We start from the raw sequence: 21,498 nt of genomic DNA, 5'->3' as shown, positions 1-21,498 counted from the left end.
TAAACAAATCCCTTCAGTTCCTCTAAACACATCAGTGTTTGGCTACACAGGCACTTATGGCTCACTGCGGATCCACCAGGATATCTGTCATGCTTTATTAACCTGCTTCAGTACCGGTGGCACACATCTGCCACAACAAACTGATTTAGTTCAGAAGTTAGCATGAGATAGGTGCTGTGCTCTCACCTTCCCAGCACTTCACTGTGCGAGAAGTTGATTTGGGTTGTTCTCTTAAACTGTCAGTGCCTTTCATTAACCCGGGAGCCAACAAGGACGCCACTGGTTTTAATTAGTGCATGCTTAAAGCATGTTTGCCTTTTTCAAAGGAAGTGGCTGAAGGATACAAAGGGCAGAGTAAGGCTGAATAGTCAGATATTAACACAGTTAGAAAGCTAATTAAAATGCAGCTTAATGAGATCACTGCTAGAGGCATTCAGTATCTCTCCACAGCGTCCATACATTTCTGAGAGGGAAAACATTTCTTCATGTTGCTGCGTGGTACATTTGATTATCTCTGTTAAAGGCAGAGGCATTAAGATGCAAAGCAGAGGGGAAGTCAAATTCAATGTAAGTCCTGTATAACAATAACTCTCAATGGACAGAGCAGAAGTGCTGCACTTTGCAGTCAACCACATTACTCAGAGAATAAATTATGAGTCCAAAATAAAAGAGTGGCAGATTAATATTTGATGCATGCATTCAAAATGCAGCTGAATACAAAAGAGACGAGACAGTGGCTGCCCTGAGTTTGACTGTACGAACCCCGAGAACAACCTCCAAAAACACATTCAAATTCACACATTTATCAGGACAGTAAACATCTTTTGACTTGTAAGTTGAAACTTTCTTAACTTTCAGTCTGTGCATGATAACACAACTCTACTGTCTCCATAATGTATTTCTCCTATCTGTCATTTTAACTCAAACTTTTTCTATCCAACAAAACAAAAAAACCCACTTCAGCTCACATTTCAGCTGTCAGGACATTCTGGGGAGGAACGCTAACACTTCTTTAGCAGCTCAAATATTTACTTTTGTTTGAAGTGCAGGGAGACGGGAAGGATAAGATAAAAAGTGGAGCAGAGGTTGATAGAACAGATGTGAGTCGACTGAATGTTAAAATGAGCTGCTATCGCATCTAAATGGTAGAACTACATTCCCATTCACTGACAGCAATGGCAGCAGAGATACTGTCAGCAGCTTTGTGGTAATGTTTCATCATTCATACTGTATCAACAAGAAGTCTGTGGACTGTGTGTACTCCAGATGGGTTGTGTTTTACATTGAAATATGCAAACCACCAACAAAACATAAGTTTAACGTTGACCAAATTTAAGTTATTCTAATATCAAAGTGTTGATCCTGAATTTTTCAGGTTACATTTTTTTTCCACTGTGAAAACACACCAGTGTGTTTTTAAAAGTGTGTCCACAACATGTGCTGCTATAGTTGTAACTAACCTATTTCAGAATGGTTCAGCTGATTGTTCTTGAGCAGGGTTCGAATTATGATTTCATCTTTGTGGGGGTCTCTTTAAAAAAAAAAAAAAAAAAAAGTAGTCTATGAGCAGCTAATTTTGAGCATTAAACATTTCATTTCCTGCATTCTGGTGAATTTTTATGCACCTATTTACCTTTTTCTGAATCAATGTATGTTGCAAATATCTTTATGTAAAGGGAAACATAGATTACAATCCAAATATAAAAACATAATGGAATATATTACAATAAGGCTCTCCGGCAATACAGAATGTATTGCTATTTATTCTACTGTAGATCGACTTTTCTAATTATATCTGAGTCAGCACACATGTAGCCTAGAGGCATCATTTACTCCTCCCTCCACTTTTGCGTCTTTTGTTGAGGAAGTAACCTCCTTAAATGTGCATGTGACAATTATTCACCTCAGTGATACATGAATTAATTTTAATGGATTAATAAATCCCTGGACTGTAATATTTCTGATGTATCCCATCTGTGCTCTCTGTGATTTGGAGGAGTCGTGATATTTTGAGAAAAATAAAGTGATAATAGGCTATTACAAGAATAAAGTCACTATATTTCAGAAAATAATCTACCTGCACCATAGCCTGCTGTGCATTACGTGATTGCTCTGCTGATACGGTAGATCTCAGACCTCCTTACAGACTCAGAGCCCCGTTTGAGACTCTGGTCTCTGAATGAGCAAAAGTTTAGAGAAGTGGCTGTACGCTGCTCTACATCGGAGGTGAGAAACCGAAACTACGCAGCATGTCGACAGCAGAGCGCGTCCATTATAAACCTGAAGCTGAAGGGGTGCTGCTCATCTCTATTTTTTACAGCGAGAGTGGACACTAAGCGACGCACAGGTCTGCTTCAGAGCTCCATGTGTTTGGGAAAAGTGCTTTATTTGTGATTTAAATAATGGTGCTGATGATTTTTTCGAGACCCCCACAGGTGTATGATTTTACTGCTTTCATGGGAGCTCATCCTCTCTCTATGGGAGCTCAGCTCCCACTGGCTCCCACGTAATTCGAACCCTGTTCTTGAGCATCTACTGTATTATCACACTTTTTGCCAGCCATGCTAGTGTAGTGTTAGCCCCAAACCTGTCTAGGCCTATATTTAAAATTGAAATCATGTTTTTGGGAACATTACTGATCCAAATGTAAAAGTTTGAATTCTATTACAGAAATGTGAACTGCTATATTCACCAATACTACAAATGGCAAGATTTTTAAAGAGGGATTTCATGATCATAAATGCTCGCAGCTGGATAGAGATGTTGGATGAATTTTTAAAAGTATTTGATGGTATAAGGAATTTATATGCAGAATTTAAGTTTGTACCAAAACATTTATTTTAATATGAAAGACTTATGGATTAGAATTCATATCCAAAAAATGAAATCTAACCTTCTTAAAAAAAGGCAGTTGTGCATGGATTATGTACAAACCAGAGTTAATGGGTGTGAGAGTTAGAGCTGAAACAATTAGTCGATTCATCAATCGGCAGGAAAGATTTTGGCGCTATTTTGATAATTGATTAATCGTTTCAGTAACATTTTTAAGCATGACAAGAATTCTCAAATTCCATCTGATTTGCGGCTTGTCACAGTTTTCTTTAGCTTTTGTACAGTTTGTCAGACAAGTATTTCGGAGATGTCATGTTGGGAAATTGTGATGGACATTGTTTTAACTACTTTTTGACATTTTATAGACTAAATCATATGCAGGTTAGTCGATAATGACAATAATGGTTTGTTGCAGCCCCAGTGAGAATGTGTTGGGAGGAGAGGAGTAAAAGGATTTACAGGTAAATCCTTTGAGAGTAAAAGTGTTCAAAGGTCCAACCTGTTGAGCCGATGGCACCAGCTGCAGTTGAAGTTGATTTGTGAGGAGATGCACGTGCTACAGCTGGTGAACTGGAGACAGGCTAGAGAGGAGAAGAAGATCAAATCTCAAACAATTTACACAATCAATAGCCTAATTGACATACAGCCAAGGAAAAGGTTGACAGTAAATGCCTCATTATGATAAAGAATCCTTCAAATAACACTCTGACTGAGCCAAAAGCTGTTCCACTAAAGTCTTCTTACTTGGTAAAGGCATCATTTCCACGGCTGTAGAATTGGTGATCTTCGTCTTTGTCAGCTCCACGCGGTGGTACTCGTAGATCGTCCTCCGCCTAACGTCTATATTATGGAAAAAGAGGGAGACAGTGTGAGAGGCGCAAACAAACCATCACAAATCTCCCACCCAGAGATAAATAAAACTGGGACAAGTGGCCCCTGAAGAAAGAGGAAAGACAGCTGGAGGCAGAATCAGGTCATATGGGATGCTACCACATCACTTTATTTTTCCCCTCTCTTTGTGCCCAAATGTCAGCCCACAATCTGGCAATGGACGGTAGCAATTTCCCCTGGGAGCTGATATCAATCAGACCATGTTGAAAGGCCGCCTTCCCAGTCATCTATAACAGCAAGTCATCAGCCCGGGAAAGATGGACTGATTGATTAGATACATAATTGACTCTCATTGGATTCTGGCCCGTATAATTCATAAGGGCCATGGTATAAGTGGAAATGGAAAAAGAGGATGAAATACAGCATTTGTTAGAGTCAAAAAGGCATATCCTTATCCTGCATAGTATCTAAACAGATCTGATAATAACTGCTAACATAGTGGATAATCTAAACCCTTATTGGATTGTTATGTGACTTGCTATGCAGACCTGCGCTCCAGGAATGAAACTGAGATGCACTGCAACATGCAACGTGGCATTACTCAATACTTGACATTTTCTATAGCACTTGCATTTGCTTGACCAATGAACTATAAAATTGAAATTCAATACTATTATATTATATAATACTACTATGGTGTATCATGCTGTCTCAGAGTACTGTCATATTCTGAAACAGTTTTAAAGTTAAAGGAATAGTTTGACATTTTGGAATAAAACTCATTCCCTTAGTAAGATGAGAAGAATAATAGCACTTTCGTGTCTGTCCAGTAAATATGAAGCTACAGCCACGAGACGGTTAGCCTAGCATAAAGACTGGAAACAGGAGGAAAAGGTAACAATGCTCTGTCCAAAGGTTAAAAAATCTTCTTACCAGCACCTGTAAAGCTCACTCATTAATGTTACGTCTTGTTTGTTTTGCTGTATATTTTTAATAACAATATATCGACTAACGATCGAAACATTAGTTTACACAGGTTTAAGGACAAGAAAGCAAATAGAGAGTATTTCCCAAAATGTTAAACCATTCCTTTAACACTATTGGAGGTTACTTTCTTTGCTTGGTTGAATGAACAGTTGGCTGCGCTGGCTGCAGTGTTGTTCTTCTCATGTGATAGGATGTTGTTTCCCTGCAGACCTGCTTGGTTTGATTAAACACAAGAGAACTGATCAAAGCAGCAAATGAGAGCCAGCTCGGTCTAACCTGAGAATAAGACCTCCCTTCCTTTCCCCTCCTCTCCTCCCATGGTGCCTCACTTCCTCTTGCCTCTAGCAAGGGGATTATCAGGTGCCTAATGACACGGTGGGGCCCAGAGGAAGGTCAGTTCCCCAGCCTGAGGCTGCTGATGTGTGGGCAGACTGTACAGCCTCGCCAGCCTCTGGTTTGTAGGTGGAAGGAAACCGCAAATCAGATCAATCTCTCAGCCACAACATAAACAACGCCTATTGAGGATTTAGCTACCTTCCGCTGATGCACTCAAACAAAGGAAGATTTGCAAAAGTGTGTCATCAAGATAAAACACTTGCACATTTAATTGCACTCTTGAGTTATAAAATATAATGGGAAAATGCCTGTGTTTACATACTTGATTGAATCACAACACCAGGCAGCTTCTTATTATTGCCTATTCATCCATATGGAAGAACTGCATGGAAATCAATGCAAATGTGATGTGAACACATTGAGTTAAAGATCGATGGTGAAATGGCAGGCTCGCACTGCCTGCTCATCAGACAGTGCTCTGGCTGTTTTTACTGTTGCCCAAAATATCACAATGTGTTCAATCGACCTCTTTAACCTCGTGATTAAACTCTTGGCTCGTTGATATCTCCAATACATTAAATCAGAACATTTATTCTTAAGCAGAGATCAGCTGTGAAAAACCTGACAATAAAAACATAGAATGATAATTGTATATAATTGATATTGGCATCTTCCTGCTGGGAATCATTATTATTATTATTATTATTATATTCTTCCAGATACAGGCGAGAAGATATGAAAAGGGGGTGGTTTTGGCTTCATTTCTAGAATAACTCACTGTGACAGATAATGCATAATGTAGCATTCAGAAAGTGTATGGCTCTGACACACCAACCCGATTATCGGCCGTCAGACAGTGTGGCGAGGTCGGTGACTGGAGTCTGTTTGGTGTGTTCCGTGCCGTCGTCAGTCGGTCAGTTTTGGCCGATTTGACTTGTTGAATCAATGACCAATCTGATTGGTGGAGTCCTAGCCCTTGACTAGCGAATCAGTGCTTCTTCCACAAGAATAAGCCAGTGAGCTGACAACGCCAGTATCTTCTTATTACTAGTCATCGTATTTTCTTCCGTTCAGCGAGTAATGACAACAACGATCCTTCTTGACTACTATCAACACTCTCTGATGAAAACAATGACTGACGACAGCGTGCTCTGTGTTTACTAGGTCTAGAGAGATGTTCTGTAATTTCCGGTTTTCATTTTTTGGACGCCAATACAGATTAGACAGATACAGATACTGACCTGTTAATTACACACCCAGGCCACAGGACACCCACAAATCTTCTCTCTCCTCTCTTGCTTTTACTGGATGACTTGCTCTGCCTGGAGGCAGTGTAAGATGTTTTATTTGAGCTTCTAATCTGGGGCAAAGCTACAGTGGGTTAAAAAAATGTCCCTCTAGTTGCCATGGTCGCCATGCAGTAATTGGCTGCAGAGACACTTAACTGAGTTGAAACACTTCTTTAATGGTACAGCCCGCAGCGGTCATGGCTCTCCTCTCTGGTTGGATTACGACTTAATGTTCTCAGGACATGGAAACTTAACAGAAGCCATTTACTAATCTGCCATGACTGTCTTTATACACAATGAAAAATGTGTCAAAATATTTATCTTTCACCAAAATTACCCTTAAATCAGATCTGAAGCAGAGCAAGACAGATCCACCGCACAATTGGTATTTAGTTCAGATAAATAACATTCCTCTACAAGAGAACTGTTCTCATCAGCATCTTTTCCAACCTACATTTCTACTGTATATGCAGAGTGCAAGAACAAGATTAACTGTAACCATCCTTCCTATGGACAAATGAGCTATAATGGCGTCCTACATATGCATGAAAACTGCTGATTCTTGCTTTTTCCAAAGGTTAGTCCTATCCATCTATCTCCTATTAAACCACCACTTTCTATTATTTGCATCAATATAAGGACATTTGATCTAAGATGTTGCATCATTTGCTGTCTATGTAGACTCTTGCAATACAGCTAATGGGGCTCTTCAAGCCCCTTGGACTGACAGGTGCAAGATGCAAATACTGCCCTTTTGCTTGGACATCAACCGTGCACTTTGCAAATATCACACGCTCGTTGCACAACAAGAAAAAGAACCTTGTTTGTTTCAGCTGATGCAGGAGTTTGATCTTGTTTGCAATGACCGAAGGCAGTCTTAGCAATAAACTATTCATTAAAAAACCCTCCCCTGGGGGTAACCTCGATCTCACCAAGTAACTATGCACCCCACGTGGGCTGAGTCCTAAGCAGCGGGCGCAGGTTTAAATCCAACGGCCCTGCGGCCCTTTGCTGCATGTCATCCTCCATCTCTCGATCACCCCTTTCCTGTCTTCAAGCTATCCTATCAAATAAAGGCCATACAAGCCCATATATATATATATATATATATATATATATATATATATATATATATATATATATATATATATATATATATATATATATAAAAACTCCACATTTTGAAGCAGTGTTCCATGCACACTGCTTCAAAAACTTTAGTAAGACAGATATTTTGCAGTTTGGAGGGTGATTTCTGTGATTTAGCTTCCCAAAGCTTCAACCCAAAACCAAAAACCCAAGAGCAAAAATGTAAAGAATGGATTAAACAGTCTGTTTCTCTGCTCTAACATTAGCTGGGAACTTAACACTCCAGCAACCCCCACCAACGTTACCCGAGATAGCATTACGTTTGCCAAAAACAGGGGTTAGTCCTCATCCAAGCAGTCTTGTAATGTTAAAATTTAGTGTTGCTATGAACAAGTATTCAAGCTAAGCAGCTAAGTTTATATACAAATGAACACACAGTCTGCTTTTATATTTTGTTTCTTTATTTCATTGTCTTCTTCATGGATCATCAACTGGTGAGCATTATAGATTTTTGCAAGGGTCCTGTTAACGTTAGCCTCAAGGCTTTTAACATGAAATCTAGAATGTAGCCATTAAGTGCAAGTTTAAGACCCCGTTTACAGGATGCTCGTTTTTCAACCAACTCTTGGAGCTGACATTACCGTAGCTTAATTAGTTAGCTAGCTATAGCTGATCAACCCTGCCAGACAGTTGTCATTTGAGCTGGCAAAATTGATGGTCGCTTGCTAAAATAAGAAGCCTGCTTTTGTTTGACCCATTGTTCGAAAAATGACTAACAAATTTGATTGTAAAATTCAACCAACTCATAGTTAGCGTTAATTAGCTAACATTAGTTGAAAAAAAAACCTGCTAGTGACGTTCAACATTTCAGCTGCAAAATCAACGATTATAACGGCTCAACATAAGAAGCTGCTTTTGTTCATTTCTGTGTGAAATCAAAGACTCATTGTTTTAAAAGAATTTTAAAAGAATTTCGAGACCTGCCACTGTTGTCATGGTAAACCTGCATTCTAGAACAGCGAACAGTGTGACCAAACAAATCTCAAATGTTGACACATCATTTGAATTTAATGTCATATAGCTATAGAATGAGGACAAGACAGGCATTTTATTTAGTTGTTTGCATCTGAAGGAATTCCATTTTGGCTGTTTCATCTCTCCTCGAAAATCTGGTTGGAATAAAACATTGGGGTGTCTTGAGAAACTGAATAAGCACAGTGATAATTTCAGATGGATTATCAGAACAGAAAAAAGGGTCTGACATAAAGATGAAAACGTATACTCCCCAGCGATGCCACTCATGCCACAAGACCTACATCTCATTCTGCTTCCATTCAATATTTCATCACTCCATAGCTGCACACACTAGTTTCATCAACCTGTGCCAGAAGCATCAAAGACTTGGTTTATGTTGTCTAGAAGGACAGCTCTAACAGGTTCACTAGACAATTCACTCAGTGCCAGTTACAACCCCTAGAAAGAGATTTTGTAGAAAAGATCTTCAGATGAAACAGAAAACAAAGTCCATGTCAGAAAAACCACTCCAAGGTTGTTTTGGATTGTTGTTTTAAGCCAGACAAACACAAATCATTCTCACGACATGCTGTAATCGCCTCCCCATCCAACTCAACATAAAGATGCAAAGTGAAGGACACAAAATGCCCTTTTTATGTTTTGGGGTTTAAGTTATAAGTTATTAACTTTGAAATAAATGCTATCCAAGTTTCACACACGCAATCAAAACAGAGTTTAAATTACTGAATAAATCACATCTGACAACTCATTTTTGTGGCAGACTTTGAATCAGAGCCCATGGCAGAGAGAAAGAGAGTCTGACTGTGGATAAAAATGTTTGAAGTGCCTCTCCTTTGCTTGCATTTGCTTTAACTTTAATGGGCCTAAATTGCAGTAACTTAAAAGTGAATGGGAGAGGCAGATCTGGAGCTGTGCCCACAGCTCTGCCCACTGACAGAGGTGGAATAGTGTTGGAGAAGAGGTGGTGACAGTGGGAGCTGAAGCAAAACTCTTTTAAGCTATGAGGCACAGCTTAAAAGAGTAAATAAAAAGCTGACAAAACAATGAACTCCTTAGGCCGTGATCAGACAGAGCATGTTTGCATGTTGCAAAACGCAAGGCGCACTGCACTGCCTTTTTTCGAGGTCGAAGATGCTCCGATAAGACCAGTTCCGTCTTTTTGTTATTCTTGTTAGGCAACTATCAAATCACGCTAACTCTGTGAACTGCTATAAAAATATGCCTCCAGCTAACTTGATTAAAGCGGAAGCATGTAAAAGGGTCTTAAATTTGCACTTGATGGCTACATACTGTACATGATATCGTGCTAAAAGACTGAGGCTACAGCTTCATGTCTCAATTAGCTTCCCCAACAGCTGATGATCCATGTACTGTAGAAGACATGTAAATTGTTCTTGTTTTGTATTGTAGAGCTAGCAAGCCATTCAAAATAAAACGGTAATTGTTTCAACCGGTTTGGATGCTTGGGTCAATGTGTTGTTTGGAAAAACACATTGGGACAGAGTGACACAGAAGGAAGATTTATGCGGTATTGTATTTTTACTTTTACAAGACAAACAACGTGAAAACGAGTATTAACTTCCCACAACCATGCAAACATTCAGCAGTTATATTAGAGATAAACATCCATTTCTGCCAGTTTGCTCTCGTGTTTTTGGTTTTGTAAAGGCTACAAAAAGACACCACCCTCCAAATTATAAAAACACAGAATATCATTCTTACTACAGCCCCATTAATACCGCTTTGGCGTGTTTAAATTCCAAGTTTGACTAGCTTGCCGTGCGTAGTTACGTTTGCTTTGATTGGACAATCACTGTTGAGGGGAAGTGTTTATCGAAAAGTCCCCCCGTTTTTAGAAAAGTTGGCATTAAGATTTATTGAAAATGTTTTTCTGTAAACAAATGAGCAAATGTAAGCTAGAAAGGTGCGTTTGGGACTCACTGGGTATCTGTTGGATCTTGTGGACCACTACAAAGGCATCAGACAGGCCCACCTTCACCGGGTGATTGACAGAGCTGATTTGTGACACCTCAATGGGGATCTGAAATAGAAGATTAAAATGAATTACCAGAACCAATATGATCTGTCTGGGACAGGCTGGAAAATAAAAGCAGAAGCCACACCAGTTTGACAGCACTGACAATTCAACTAATGTATTACTATGTCTCATGGGAATCTGCTTAGACATTATGCAACTTCAATGAGCATGTAGCTATCTTTGGTACATAGAATAAACATTTTAGATACATATGGAGCGGAAATGAGCAACATTGTGAGGACTGACTTATATCTGAGAAAAAAGACTAAAACTAACATATATGGTCCAATCAGATAACATTTTAAATCTGGTATGTAGATTTTACACAACACTGGAAGAAAGGAGTTCAACTAAACAAAAGGAATGATTGTCTCAGGGATACATTCTTAAAGATGGAGCTGCAGTTCAGCCTTACTAAACAAACCTCGTAATCGTCAAGGATCACGTAAAAACTTAGATTACATGTAATGGTCGGGTTGCTATTTTCAGACACATAATAGCAGCGTAATAAAACACCTTTTCGGTAAAAAAAAAAAACTCCAGCAGCTTTTCTAACATGTGAAAATAACAAATTAAAAAAGAGACACCATTGTAAACGCGGACCCCTGCTGTTATAAACAATTATAATAGATAATTACTAAACTAAATAAACTATTGCAACTCTTACAGCAGTCTCTGTTATATAATATCTTGTTCTTTTCAATTAAGTTGTTTATCTGTGAAATTTTTAATTTGGAGATTTATAGACGATAAGATCGTTCAAGCCGGTTTTCTTCATTTTTTTATTTTACTTTCTTTTCTTTTTTTTTTAAATCTTTTACTTTTATACATTAAAGCACTCTGGATCTGGCTTTTATTAATTTGTGGTGTCTTGTAAGCCCATGCCTGCTGGGCATATGTATATGCACAATAATAAAAAGTGTAGAAATTAGACAGAGAAAACAACACAGAGAAAGAAATGCTGTACATGTCTTAAATTACAGATACTAGAGATAAAACAGGAATACTTTTTTTTTTAGGAAAGATAAAGAAAACCTTTTTGATAACTGAGTTCTGACCTCTTTGTACGCAAAAACAATCCTGCCGGTGTTGTGCAGTGTTGCCTGGAAGGTGAAGCTTCCCAGATTGTAGTTGTCCTGTAGGTGGACATGGTCCCATTGCACCACCAGAGCAGTACCTAAAGGAGAAACATTCACATACAGCTTATTACTACATAGAATCACCTAGATTCAAGGAAAAAAAACAGGCGCCATTGATAGCTACTGTCACACTTTTTATTTTTCAACACTGACTTGTGTTTCACTGTTTTTGAAATACAATCTCTACTGTCCCAGATCTAGCGTGAAATAAACCGCTGACTGAGAAAAGTCTGTGAATAAGAAGACATCAATATATCATGCCTGTAAGTAGATATCTTTTTGAGAGATTATTTCCTGGCAGAGACTTAATTTCCCCCTCTGGGTGTGAGGGGATTGACACTGAAGTAGCGTGAGCACTGATCTCAAAAAACACTCAACTGGAGCAGCATGGAACAACAATAAAACGGAAACTTTTGAGAAAACCAAATCAAGGTGTGGCGGTTACTTGTGATGGATTATGGAGTGCCGGCCATTTTCACAACAGTGAAAGCTTTTCATACTGTGCAAGAGCAAATGACAACACTGTAAATGACTTCTTATTATAGTATAAAAAAAGGTTTCCAGCTACACTGGCTAAGAGGGGTCACCAACTGGGACAAAGTAAAGCGGAAAAACAACAACACTGACACGAGTGAGTTCACCCAAATTACAAAGGACATACTTTTTCACCTCTCACAGTATCTAGTCATGCATATAGTTCATCTGCACCAGTTAAATTCATTTCACCTTCATTGTACTGGGGTGGCAGCAAAAGTTTCAGAGGCAAATACCTCAAAATAAAACTGAAACTACAATATTAAGCGCTGAAATGACAAGGCAAGGCAAGGCAAGTTTATTTATATAGCCCATTTCATACCCGTGGCAATACAATGTGCTTCACACAAAACAAAAGCAAGGGTCAGTACATGATCATAAAAACAGTAAGAAATAAAAGCATGAGAACATTAAAGCATAAAAACAGTAAAAGATAAAAGCATAAAAGCATAAAATAAAATAAAGAAAAGAATAGTAAAAATCATTGGTCTACTACAATAAGTAATAATGCTTCAGTGAAGCATTAGCAGAAGGCATCTGAAAGGAGTTTTGTCTTAAGTCTGGATTTAAAACTGTGAATAGTTGGGGCGTTTTTGATGCCTTCTGGAAGTTGGTTCCAGAGGTGAACCGCATAATGGCTGAGTGCTGCTTCACCCTGTTTGGTACGGACAGTGGGTTTTTCTAAAATGTTTCTGCTCTGATCTGAGAGACCTGAGTGGTACATACTGCAGAAACATGTCCGACAGATACTTTGGCCCTATTCCATTAAGCGACTTGAAAACAAGCAGCGGTGCTTTAACGTCAACACTGTAACTTACTGGGAGCCAGTGCAGGGATTTCAAAATAGGGGTTATGTGCTCAGTTCTTTTTGTTTTTGTAAGAACATTGGCTTCTGCGTTTTGTATCATTTGAAGCTGTTTATGGGTCTTTTTAGGAAGGCCTGTGAACAGCTCATTGCAGTAATCAACCCTACTGGAGCTAAAGGCATGAATCAGTTTCTCTAAGTCATCTTTTGACATAAAACCCCTAAGTTTGGCAATATTTTTGAGATGGTAAAATGCTGATTTAGTAATTGCTTTCATGTGGCACTGATCACTGTCTATGAGGAAGCCAAGATTTCTAACAGTATCCTTTGTTTTAAGTCCTTTTTTGTTGAGAATGGTGGCAATCCTATCTCTTTCCTCCTTTTTACCAAAAAATATTACTTCAGTTTTGTCTTTGTTTAGCTGGAGGAAGTTCTGATACATCTAGTGGTTAATTTGCTCAATACAATGACAAAGAGATTCAAGAGGGCCATAATCATTAGGTGTCAAAGCTAGGTAGATTTGGGTGTCGTCAGCATAGCTATGATAGGAGATAAGATTATTCTTTAAGATTTGTCCAAGTGGGAGCATATAAAAGGTTAAAAAGAAGTGGACCCAAAATTGAGCCCTGGGGGACTCCACAGGTGGACATAGGTGCTGAGGTGCAGTTGCCAACGGCAACAAAAAACCTCCTGTCTTGCAGGTATGATTTCAGCCACTTGACAACAACACCTGATAAGCCAACCCAGTTTTCCAGTCGGTGGAGTAAAATGCTGTGATCGACCGTGTCAAAGGCTGCACTAAGGTCCAGCAACTGACAAGGTGATTAACTGATTAGTTGATCCACAAAAAATAAAGCTCCAACTTTTCAATTAATTGTTTAAAGCCCCAGTGTGTAACGTTTGTAGTGTTCATTATCAGAATCTGTATTGCCCTTCACAAACTTGTCCTTTTTTATGAATATTGACCACCACCATCAATTCCAAGTATTCCTATTGGCTGGGAATTTTACATTTGCGCTTATATGAACTGGGGTAGACGCTCCAGAATGATGCGCCATCTTGAAATACGTTAGCCGGTAAGGGACATACAGGCTATACTGCTCTGCCTTTCTTGTTTTCGACTCACAGCTGCTGCTAATGGGTATCGTCGCTTCCCGGCCCCGGCAAGTTTGAAGAAGGAAACATGGAGGACCACACGTATTCAAAATCAAAATTTCAGGAACATGAGTCTTCTTCTTCGCCCAGAAAAAGAAAACGGATATTAAAAAGAGCAAGAGACCGGCGTCACCAGAAAAAAAGAGTGAACATTGGAGCTGCTTTGGACGCTGAAGTCTCCTTTTCTTTCTCTCTCCTTTCCGTCGGGTGGCGCGTCTATCAACCACAGCTGATAGACGGCCTTTTGTACACCTTCACTTTTTGAAGCGTGACGGCTACCGTAGCTACAATACTGCGTGGCGAGAGAGAGTTGATTGCGATATATGATCTCAACACTTGATGGGAGTAATTCTTACACCATGTAGCTTTAAAGCAACACCAAAGCACTTTTCCTCTTCGGTCCCCCTACATGTTGGAAGCGGAATTGTCCATTACAGTTTCTTATGTCTCATTTGAACACAGCTCGGCTACCCGATCTGGCAAACTTGCATAGTGCGGTTATAGCTGGTAGGGGCGCGCAAAGCGAATGCAGAAGTGCCGTTCACCCTGTTATGAGTTGATGAACCACTGAAACGATTTTGGAAACATTATTTTAAGGTACAAAATAATATTTGGTGTTGCTTTAAGTAATGATGTGTATTATGGGTTTTGGATTTGAAAAGTGTGATTTTTTACTATTCTTTTTTTACATTTTATAGACCAAACAATGAATCCATTATTGTTAGTTCCATCCCTTATTGTATCTCCATGTTCACCACCAGGGTTACAGGATAAAACATGTTTTTTGTAAAATAGGTGAACTGACCATTTAGACATGGATGCGCAGTGTCACAGACAGGAGTGTTGGACTGATCCTGGTTCAGTGAACAAATGAATCAATGAATAAATAAGTATGAGAGTAACTTTAAAGCCACATGCTATAATTAAATCACACTTTTTCACAAAGAGTCATCAATAGGTGTTGCCTTAATAATGTGGGTAAGTACTAAATTAGCACCAGACTCACAGGACCATCAGCTCTACCCCCCAGACATCGGGCCTCACATTACTTTTAACACGGTTTTGATTTACTGTGGACTTTGGAGAACCTATTGATGTGAAAGCCATTACCTCCTCTGAGCTAGTCATTTGGCTGGGCGCCAGGGAAATAAAGGTTAGATAACACAACTAATCAGTTTTTCCTTTACATAGCCAAAACTCTTCGGTCCAAAGTGAAGACAGAGATTTAGCTAAGACAGTTTGGAGATCACATGCTTGCTTGTACAGGAAACCCCATTATAAATGACATTATTATGTGGTGTGTATTGGCATTAGATGTGGATGTTGCATGTGTTAAAGAAGGAGGTTAGACAGCTGTAGAGTCAAGGGCAGCAAATACAGAGCACTCTTTGACGGTCTCTGGCACTATTGTGAGTGTTTGGACAGACTGAAGAGTTGCTGTGTAATGCATTAAAGAGACAGAATTTAGGAGAAGGTAGAGCACTAAATTACTGCTACTTTATGGCACAGAATGCTTACTCAGTCAGCCTAATATAAGTCTGCTTAAAATGCATTGAGTTCAGGAGGGGAGGCTATCTGGGGCTTCCTGGCTAAAAATACAGAGTGGGTGAGGAGGAGGCGTGGAGGAAGCACACACTGGGCTTGTTTCTAATTCTACTTACAAGCTTAACATGCTGTATCAACTCAAAACAAACAAATCCAATCTAGCTCTATTACGCAAGCCCTCTAGTCTGGCTATCACCAGACCAAGCTCAATCTTTTAAGATTGAACATTAGTCTGGGGAGTCTGCTCTGTATTTTCTACTGCACAAGAGGCGTGATCAACGGGCATTGTTCAAATGACTCTGTACGCAATTGGATAGTCCTTCAACCAATCAGACCAACGATCCGGGTGACGTAGCAGCGACAGCGGCATCAACGGGTTGCTGCGCTTCGGTGGCTGCCATGTTGAATGTAAACAAAAAGCTGCTTGGTCGCTTCTCTATCGTCATTGTGTTAAACCCACCAATAGCGCGCCAGGTGGATAAGCCAGTTTGTGATTGGTTCCAGGGCGAAATCAAATCGCCGGCAGATCGGGCTGTGTTTACCCAGTCTACAAGCCCACCCTCTGAATTGTGAAGTAATTTAATGTGGTTTAGGAATCAGTTTTCTAAATTTGTTTTATTCTGTGCAGTCTATTTTTCGTTTAACATTTTCAAATAATTTTTGATGATTCCCAATGTATAAAGTTACATTAACTAATGGCTGTGTTATGTAACTGTCCCAATAAGCTGTGACAGTGTGAGGCCCCATTTACACTTCATTTCACATCTCTTGTATCCAGATGAAATCCAGATTAGATTTGTTTACATGAAGCAACATATATGCCTCTCCTTTGTCCAGATCACAAATTTGATTGCATCCATCTTTGGTTGTTTGGTAACTGATAAAAATGTCAGAAAAAGTTCTGCAGTTTAGCTGTTTAGTTACAACAATTAGCAGTTACAAAAAACAAGTTTGCTAGCTAACAACTATCCGTAAACGTATATACAAATGCATGGCTTTGTCGTAATTGTGATCTATGAGCAGGACAAAGGTTTTATCATCTTCCACATCCACATTGCTCACCTGTACATAAATATGTATCATCACTCACACTGACAATTCAGTGGTTAAACTGGAAACAGCTCAATGCATTATCTGTATGATCGTATGTGTGGAAATCGTTGGAGCCACTTGTCTCTCTGTCTCAAGTGATCGAGAGAACAACAACCACAACCACTTTCTGTGTAAATTCAGTGGAATTTGAGTCGTCATCATCTCATCATCCCTGTGAGTGGCTACTTCCACGAACTACATACTGACATAGTTACACTTGGGAGGAGGAAGGATATCATAACTGTCTTGGAGAGACAGATGCATTTACACCTTCTCAATACCTGGCTAGAATGTCTGAAGCTACCTGCCAAGGTTTGATGGGATATTTGATTTCTCTGGAGCTGATAAACAGCACTTTTGGGCTCAAAACCTTGTACTTCTTAAATGTCCCATATCATACTTATTTTCATGTCCATACTTGTGTTTTGGGTTTCTACTAGAACAGGTTTACATGCTTTAATGTTCAAAAAACACATTATTTTTCTTATACTGTCTAAAAAAATTAGTTTTAGCGCCTGTCTCTTTAAGTCCCCCTCGCAAAATAACCCAGTCTGTTCTGATTGGTCAGCGTTTCCGGGTCTTCCGTATCTGCACTCTGGGTGTCCCTGCACCGTCATTGCAGCCGCGGAATAACTGTAAGGGCATTGTAGCGAAACTTTCTACCTATATATAGTATAGCTGTGACAACAGTATGGAAGTCCTGACGACTTGTTCAAAGGCACAATTTCTGAATACAGGCTGTGTGCATTTCTTTGTGGATTGAGCGTTTTGATACTTTCACAGTATTTATATAGCAATACTTCTATCTCCTAAAAAAAAGTATATATTTTAATGTCTTTTAAAAAAAAAAGACATTAAAATTTCACTTTTTACAACACGGAACTTTTAAAATTATAAAGAAGACACTTTAACAGGATCAGTTGACAGTGTTGCAGCTCCTTTAGGAGATAGAAGACTTGACATGAATCGATGAGTAATGGATTTATACATGCTTGTCTGTGAAAGGAAGTTACAGCAGACTTCTATAGCTGTGTTACTGTAAACTATTTAAGTGTCAAACTTGTTATACAGGATGTAAGAGGTATTTTTACCACTGTAGTTCTGTCACCATGGTCCCGCTGGCAACAACAGTCAAATTCAGAAGTCTGTCAGGTGTTGAAACACTTCACTCCTCTATAATTGTGCACAATCAAACTTCCGGATAGTTTTACAGCACAGCAAAAATCCCATGTCTTAACCAATCACATCTTAATTTAGCAGATTTGAATTCACAAAAAAATAACAACACTGTCTCTGTGAAGTTTCACACAATTCTCAGTTTGTGTGTTGAGAACAAACAATATGTCTCTGCTGTGAACACCTCATCAAACTGCTTATAGTCGGATGGAAAGAAGCACTAACTCTTCCACAACACAACAGATCATACAGTTCTTATGCTGTATTGGCAGGACATTGACTGATGGACAGTGTGTTGAGGAGCAGGCAGGCTGAGAATCGATTGGCTGCCAGTTTGGTTAAAGTCTGATGAGCTCCACTGTAGAAGGTCACAGAGTTGGTCAGTCACAAAGGGCTTAATGACTGACATGATGGATAACAACCACCACAGATGGCAAAAAAAGGTACAGAGAGTGAGGAAGGGCATCAATTTAGTTTAAAGGGAGTAAGTGGAATGTAAGGGGATGTTACAAAGGTCATGGAGGGTTTCATAAAGACCTATTTTGTGATTAAATGTCAAAATGTAGGTGTGGGCGATATTGATACATACAGTACTGTACTGTATTGTGATATGTAGAAACCAACTGAGAAATAGTTAAAGAATAAAATAAACAAAAAGAAACCAAGGTAGCCTACTTCATGCAAAAATCATATACTGTATTTTTACTTGCCATTATCACTGTTAAATTACTTCATTAGTAACTGCTTTGTTTTACCATCATGTTACTTTTTTCGTTAGTCTTTTTTAAATATTATGTTCGTTTCCCACTTAGGCTAACGTGTTGTATGTAGCATGAGCCGTCTTTGGGGCTCCTTCAGCCTTGAGAAGTTTATTGTTGTTGGTAAAAGTGTATTTTCTGTACTTTGTATGATAAAATTAGCTCCCAATTACAACAACAAATACTTAATTTGAACAAGTAATTTCTTGAGCAGTGTTGGGGAGTAACGGAATACATGTACCGGCGTTACGTATTCAGAATACAAATTATGAGTAACTGTATTCCGTTACAGTTACAATTTAAATAGTTGGTATTTAGAATACAGTTACATTGTTGAAATCAATGGATTACATGAAGCTACTTCTCTGTTTTAACGAGTTTATTCACTCTCTGAATAAATTAAGGTGTCTCCATGCATTTCCCGCAAACCCCAATATGAAAACCAAAAAATGAGCTATTTGCGTGATCACTGATAGAGGCAGAGATGGAGCCGGAACCGGCACAACAGAGCCAGGGCAGAAATGCGTTTCTATCTTGGAAATTCAAACAGCATTTCACATTAAAGAAAGAACAGGGAGAACGAAATATAACTGTGCAGTGTAACCTCTGCTTGCCAGCAACCAACCTCCTTTCAGTGTCCAAATTACTCCACCTCCAACCTGAAGAAGCATCTTAAAGTAAGTTATTTTTTTTTAATTAGCCAGGGGTAGTCATCTGCTGTAGTTTTACTGGTCACCTTGCTATTTTATAGTTGACGTGCAACTTTACATTCTCCTATGTGCTGATTTATTAGCCCCAGAGCCGTTGAAAGACTGATTAGCCCCGTTTGACATGCTAGCTAACGTTAGTTAAAATTAGCTCGTGGTAGGTTAGACTGCAGTTAGATTTTTATAGTATGCAGTTCGGGACTACAAATACCAAAATCTATCTGCTTGTTCAGGTACACATTCAGCCAGTTGGAACAGAAGAACACACCAGAATAGGCCTGTTTAGTAAGCTGTATGTGATGGCCGCATTCCTACACTTATAAAATGCAATTCAGTGTGGAAGTAATCCAAGTATTCAGAAGACATTACTCAGATTGAGTAACGTAACGGAATACGTTACAAATTACATTTTTGGGCATGTATTCTGTATTCTGTGACGGAATACGTTTTGAAAGTATCCTTCCCAACACTGTGGTTGAGCACATCACAATATCGGTCACTTTATTATCTTGACTATTATTATTATTATTCATGAGTCACAAAGAAATTAGTCTATATCAATGACGTTGCCACTTCCAGGGTGCCGCAGGAAATTCCGCCTGATGCATGTCTTTTCGACGATGTCCGTTTCTTTCTGCTTTCTTTGTGTTGGAATTTTAAACTCTGGTCGATTTATGAGGACTATGGTTAACTGCTCCTCAGATCTCTGCAGGGTAAATCCAGACAGCTAGCTAGACTATCTGTCCAATCTGAGTTTTCTCTCGCACGACTAAAACAACTTTTGAATGTATACCTTCCACCAAAACAAGTTCCTTCCCGAGGCTATTTTGCAGTGGATCTGTGCTGAGCTTAGCACCACCCATGACGATTGTGATTGGTTTAAGGAAATGCCAATAAACCAGAGCACGTTTTTCTCCCATCCCAGAATGCTGTGTGGACTAGCCATACCTTCCTCCGCAGCGCTGTGGTGGAAGGTCTGGCAATGCAAGACTACAAAGAAATAATCGTGGTATAGTTTCTTTCTCTGTTTCAGTATTTGGCTGGATGGAGCCAAAAATGTCAGTTTGTATCTCATACATCGCACAACAGAGAGTACTGCTACACATTAAGGTAGAAATAAAGCAGATTAGCAAACCGCTGTTACCGTTGTCAAAGTAGATGACAGTAGAGTTTCTGGAGACACTGGGGTCAAAGTTTGCCATTAGAGGAGCAATGTACTGTGTAGCTGTTAGCATCCGGTGGACCACATCACCCGTGTAGATGAACCCTGAGGAAGAAACAGACACAACTTTCAGCACTCCAAATTTGAATTTAAATGCACTCAAACACTGTTAGAATCATTAATGTATCACTCATAGCGTTGAACCTGCTTTTGATAGAGTGTTGTAAAGTGGCTTTACCCTTTAGCAACTCATAAAAACAAACAATCTCCTCTTCCTCCATTTCCACCTTACTTTCCTGTTATCAGATACAATATATTTGGTTGGGAGGGGGAGGTGATGGTTGTGAGTTAATGAGATTAAGGCTGCGTCTCATTTCTCTGTCTTAACCCTTCCCCTTACCCCTACCCCTTAGTTTTGCACGCTCCCGTGAGAGTAAGTACTGTCCCAATACTCATTTTGGTCGAGGGGTAGGGCTAAGGCGAAGGGCTATATACCCCTTAACACCAAGTAAGGACGCAAGCTTACTTGAACAGCAAGGGGTATCCAGATTCATTGCGCAACAAGGAACATGGCTGCCCGGTCGACCAGAGAGGTCCATAAATGCAAGTATTTTCGGCTTAAAGAATTGATTTAAAAATGACGACGGTCTTGTTTTGTGCTCTACACAGCCCTATACATATATATTTGCAACCATATTTGTAATTGAAACGTTTTTAAAAATCGCTAGCTTGCTATGCTAAAGTTAACGTTAACGTTAGCTACATTGCTTATTTGCACAACAGTCCCACATTTCTCTGCCTTGAATGGACTCCATGCATGTCTACAGTGTTAACTAAACTCCATTAGCAGCGAATTTCGTTTGATATCAGTGTATAACACTACTTGCTTTGGAGACATCGATACGTGCTTTACATATACCGTCCTGATCACACAGGGACTCCGGAGGAAACCCAACAGCTGATCCACTTTCTGAAAATGAGCAGAAGT

At 39.3% G+C, this 21,498-nt stretch overlaps 1 protein-coding gene across 1 annotated transcript in view; it reads right to left on the bottom strand.

Annotated features, from left to right (window-relative positions):
- The window catches only part of plxdc2b (plexin domain containing 2b), a 96,524-nt gene that overhangs the window by 20,176 nt on the left and 54,850 nt on the right, over positions 1-21,498 (bottom strand). Inside the window, exons 5-9 of the mRNA XM_078281201.1 lie at positions 20,493-20,615; positions 11,496-11,614; positions 10,341-10,440; positions 3,577-3,672; positions 3,332-3,413 (exon numbers count right to left, since the gene is read on the bottom strand). Coding sequence (XP_078137327.1) covers positions 3,332-3,413; positions 3,577-3,672; positions 10,341-10,440; positions 11,496-11,614; positions 20,493-20,615 — 520 coding nt within the window. The remainder of the gene's footprint in view (positions 1-3,331; positions 3,414-3,576; positions 3,673-10,340; positions 10,441-11,495; positions 11,615-20,492; positions 20,616-21,498) is intronic.

Source organism: Sander vitreus, chromosome 22 (genome assembly GCF_031162955.1).
Source record: "Sander vitreus isolate 19-12246 chromosome 22, sanVit1, whole genome shotgun sequence".
In the NCBI taxonomy this organism is placed as follows: Eukaryota; Metazoa; Chordata; class Actinopteri; order Perciformes; family Percidae; genus Sander; species Sander vitreus.
Note: the sequence above shows the minus strand (reverse complement) of the source record. Positions and strands in the feature narration are given on the sequence as shown.